This window comes from Nicotiana sylvestris, chromosome 11 (genome assembly GCF_000393655.2).
Source record: "Nicotiana sylvestris chromosome 11, ASM39365v2, whole genome shotgun sequence".
Taxonomy (NCBI): domain Eukaryota; kingdom Viridiplantae; phylum Streptophyta; class Magnoliopsida; order Solanales; family Solanaceae; genus Nicotiana; species Nicotiana sylvestris.
The window spans coordinates 74,803,478-74,807,732 of NC_091067.1; the positions used below are offsets into that span (position 1 = coordinate 74,803,478).

The window sequence follows — 4,255 nt, forward strand, 5'->3', positions numbered from 1 at the left end:
TGCTCCAACCGCCACATCACTAGCATCACACATGAGCTCAAAAGGCAAGCTCTAATCCGGTGCGGTGATAATAGGAGTAGTTATCAATTTGAACTTGAGCAATTCAAATGCCTTCATGCAATCCTCATTGAAATGGAATTTGGCATCTTTCTTCAAAAGCTTACACAAGGGGTTCAGCATTTTAGAAAAATCCTTGATGAATCGGCGATGGAACCCCGCATGAACCAAGAAACCCCTTACTCCCTTCACGGATGTCGGGGGAGGAAGTCTGGAAATCACTTCTATTTTGGCCTTGTTGACCTCAATACCATTCTTTGAAATTTTATAGCCGAGGACAATGCCTTCCTCGACCATGAAGTGATATTTCTCCCTATTCAATACCAAGTTCGTCTCCTCATATCTTGCCAAAACCTTGTCCTAGTTGTTCAAGCAATCATCAAAAGAGTTCCCAACCATGGAAAAGTCATCCATGAATATCTCAAGAATATCCTTCACCATGTTCGTAAAGATTGCCATCATACACCTTTGAAAAGTCATCGGTGCATTGCATAACCCAAACAACATCCTCGAGAATGAGAAAGTACCATAAGGACATGTGAAAGTAGTCTTTTCTTGATCCTCCGAAGCAATAAGAATTTGATTGTAGCTGGAATACCCATCAAGGAAACAATAGAAAGCACGACCGGCCAACCTATCAAGCATTTGATCAAGAAAGGGAAGTGGGAAATGATCCTTTATTGTAACTTTGTCGAGCTTGCGATAGTCCATACACATTCTACACCCGGTCACCGTTCTTGTAAGAATCAACTCGTTCTTGTCATTGGTAACCATAATCATGCCCCATTTCTTTGGGACACATTGCACCGGAGAAGTCCATGAACTATCAGAAATGGGGTAAAGAACACTGACATCCAACCACTTGATTATCTCCTTCTTGAACACCTCTTGCATTGCTTCATTTATCTTCCTTTGATGTTCAATGGAGGGTTTGGAACCCTCCTCCAAAATAATCTTATGCATGCAAAAGGTTGGCCTTATGCCCCGAGTATCCGCCAATGTTCATCCAATTGCTCTCTTCCTCCTTTGTAGCACCTCCAATGTGGACTCTACATACATGTTAGTCAAACAAGAGGAAAGAATAACTGGTAGAGTAGAATAAAGTCCAAGGAATTCATACCTGAGACGCGGAGGTAATGGCTTTAACTCCAAAATAGGAGGCTCCTCGATTGAGGGCTTTGTTAGAGGAGTCTTCCGGTTTTCAAGATCCAAAGATAACTTGCGGGGTTCATAAGTGTACAATCCCATTCCTTGCAATAAATTCACACATTCCACATAGCCATCATTATCCTCATCATCATCAAGGTTGAGCAAAATGGCTTCCAATTTGTCCTTAACATTCATTGTAGCACTAGTATCATCAATTATCACATCGGTCACCAAATCCACGAACGAATAAACTTCATTGCTATTCAGTTGCCTCATAGATTTGCACACATGGAAGACCACCTTTTCATCACCCACCCAGAAGGTGAGCTCACCGGCTTCCACATCAACAAGAGCCTTCCCCGTAGCAAGGAAAGGTCTACCCAAAATAATAGGCACCTCATAGTCCGCTTCATAATCAAGAATCACAAAGTCTGCAGGGAGGATGAACTTGTCAACACAAACCAACACATCATCAATAATACTCAAAGGCTCTTCATTGTACGATCCGCCATTTGCAACCTCATAGATGTGGGTCTTTGGTTTCCACTTCCCAAAGTTTTGAACACCAAATAGGGCATTAAGTTGATACTCTCCCCAAGGTCACATAAAGCTTTCGCAAAGTCGCACTTCCAATTGTACATGAGATTGTGAAAACACCCAGATCTTCCTATTTTAGAGCCATTAAGTGCACAATTGCACTCACTTGATGTGTCATCTTAATAGTCTCACAATTCATCGACCTCTTCTTGGTCACCAAATCATTCATGAACTTTGCATATCCTGGCATTTGCTCCAAGGCCTCAACTAATGGCACATTAATAGACAAACTCTTCATCATATCAATAAACTTTTTGAATTGGTTCTCGCCATTTTGCTTGGAAAACTTTTGAGGATATGGAGGAGGAGGCCTTGGCATTGGTGCCTTAGCCTTTGGGACTACCAACTCCGGTATTTCAACAATATGCTCCCTAGACGGGTTTACTTCTTCTTAAGTCTCCTCCACAATGTCTTCAATATTGATTCTCACCTCAACATTTGCTTGCACTTCATTGCTTGGCATCTCATCTTCTTGTACCAATTATTCATCATCTAGAATCTTGTTTTGGCTTGAGATGGTTACATCCCCACCTTTTTCACTTCTTGTAGTCACGACCATGGCATGTCCCGTGTTGTTCCCACCCTTTGGGTTCACCACTGTATCACTTGGTAGTTCTCCCTTAGGACGAGTGTTCAAAGCTTGTGAGATTTGGCCCAATTGAACTTTCAAATTGCAAATAGAAGTGTTGTGAGAGGCTAGTTGAGCATCAGAGTAGGCATTCTTCTCCATCATTTGTTTAAACATGTTCTCAATTCTACCCATCTCATTGTTGGAAGAGCTCGAACTTTGAGAAGGATAGTGAGGCAGGTTATTCGATTGTTGAAACATCGGGGGGCTTTGAAAACCCGACCCCTGATTATTGTTGTTGTTCCACCCTCCTTGGTTGTTACCTCCCCAATAGCCTTGATTATTTTCACTCTAATTGCCTTGGTTATTTTGACCATTCTAATTTCCTTGATTTTTCCAATTCCCTTGGTTGTTTTGATTGTTCCAACCACCTTGATTATTTGAATTCTGATTTCCTTGATTTCCTTGTGGTCGCCATTGTTGTTGATTCGGGCCTTGATTATTGTTCTTTTGACCTTGGAAGTTGTTCACATATTGTACTTAATCCTATTGCTCATTGTATTGTCCATCTTGATCAAATCCACTATCATCTTGCTCATAATTTTCAACCCGGTTTTGCACTTGAGGACCCTTTTGTCTTCTCTTGTTTACCATCAAACTCAGTCCTTCTATTGCATTTACTTGCTTGGGACCTTGCACTTGTTGAAGTTGAGCTTTGGCTAGTTGATTCATTGTGGTGGTCAACTCAGTAATTGCTTAACTATGATTATGTAATTCTTTATGCAAGTGAATCACATTTGGATCACCTTGAGGAACATTTGCTCTACTTTGCCATGCCGATGAAGTATCTGCCATTTCATCAAGAATCTCACAAGCTTCTGCATATGGTGTTGTCATAAAATTTCCACCGACAAGTTGGTTGACCACACATTGATTGGTAGTATTAATTCCCCTATATAAAGTTTGCTGAATCATAGCCTCTGTCATGTCATTGTTCGGACACTATTTCACCATACAACGATATCTTTCCCATATCTCATGCAAAGGATCATTGGTTCTTGTTTGAAAGCTAAAATCTCATCCCTAAGAGTTGTCATATGCCTGGGAGAAAAGAACTTAACAATGAATTTCTCAGCCAATTCATCCCATGTATGGATAGAATGATTTGGCAACCTCTCTAACCAATCCAATGCCTTCCCCCGTAGAAAGAAAGGGAATAGCCTCAATCGCAAAGCATCCTCGGAGACTTTGGTTTGTTTACTCCCCCAGCAAGTGTCAACAAACCCTTCCAAGTGCTTGTATGCATTTTAACTCGGAGCCCTGGTGAAGAATCCATGTTGTTCCAATAGTGTAAGCATGACATTTGTGATTTAAAAGTTGCCTACCCTAATACGGGGCGGAATAATGGCACTTGCGTATCCTTCATTCAGCAACACCCGGTGTGCCGCGCTCTGGGAGGAGGTGGGGGTGCAACGGGAATGTTGTATTGAGGTGGGCGGCCTCATCTATTTGCTTGAGGTTCAAGAGGACCTCATCAATTTGGTCATCATCCCCCAATGGCATATTTCCAAGAGGATCATTGTTGTTGAGAGCCATTGTATCACCTACAATTTTGTCACAAAAAGATTAGTAACTCGGAAGGAAAAGAAGACAAATTACACACAAAACCAAATATACAGCTAAATCCGTTTTTAGCTCTCCGGCAACAACGTCAAAAATTGATGTCGCCCAAACTCACACCACTAATTGAGATTGTGAGGAAGTCGATGCAATTAAAATACCCAATGCGAGTCGGGGACGATTTCATAGAGAGCTTTATATGGGATTAGGTATATACCTAGTCTAGTGTATGACGTGTGTGAACACCTAATTTTTGACAACATT

The 4,255-nt window shown here is 41.4% G+C and overlaps 1 protein-coding gene across 1 annotated transcript; it reads right to left on the minus strand.

Annotated features, from left to right (window-relative positions):
- Window positions 1-1,059: 1,059 nt before the first annotated feature.
- Window positions 1,060-2,122, minus strand: LOC138881184 (uncharacterized). The gene is made up of 2 exons (XM_070161391.1): window positions 1,910-2,122; window positions 1,060-1,752 (listed from the first exon to the last, which is right to left on the minus strand). Exons 1-2 carry the CDS (start codon window positions 2,120-2,122, stop codon window positions 1,060-1,062), a joined length of 906 nt encoding a protein of 301 aa, XP_070017492.1.
- Between the last annotated feature and the right edge of the window lie 2,133 nt (window positions 2,123-4,255).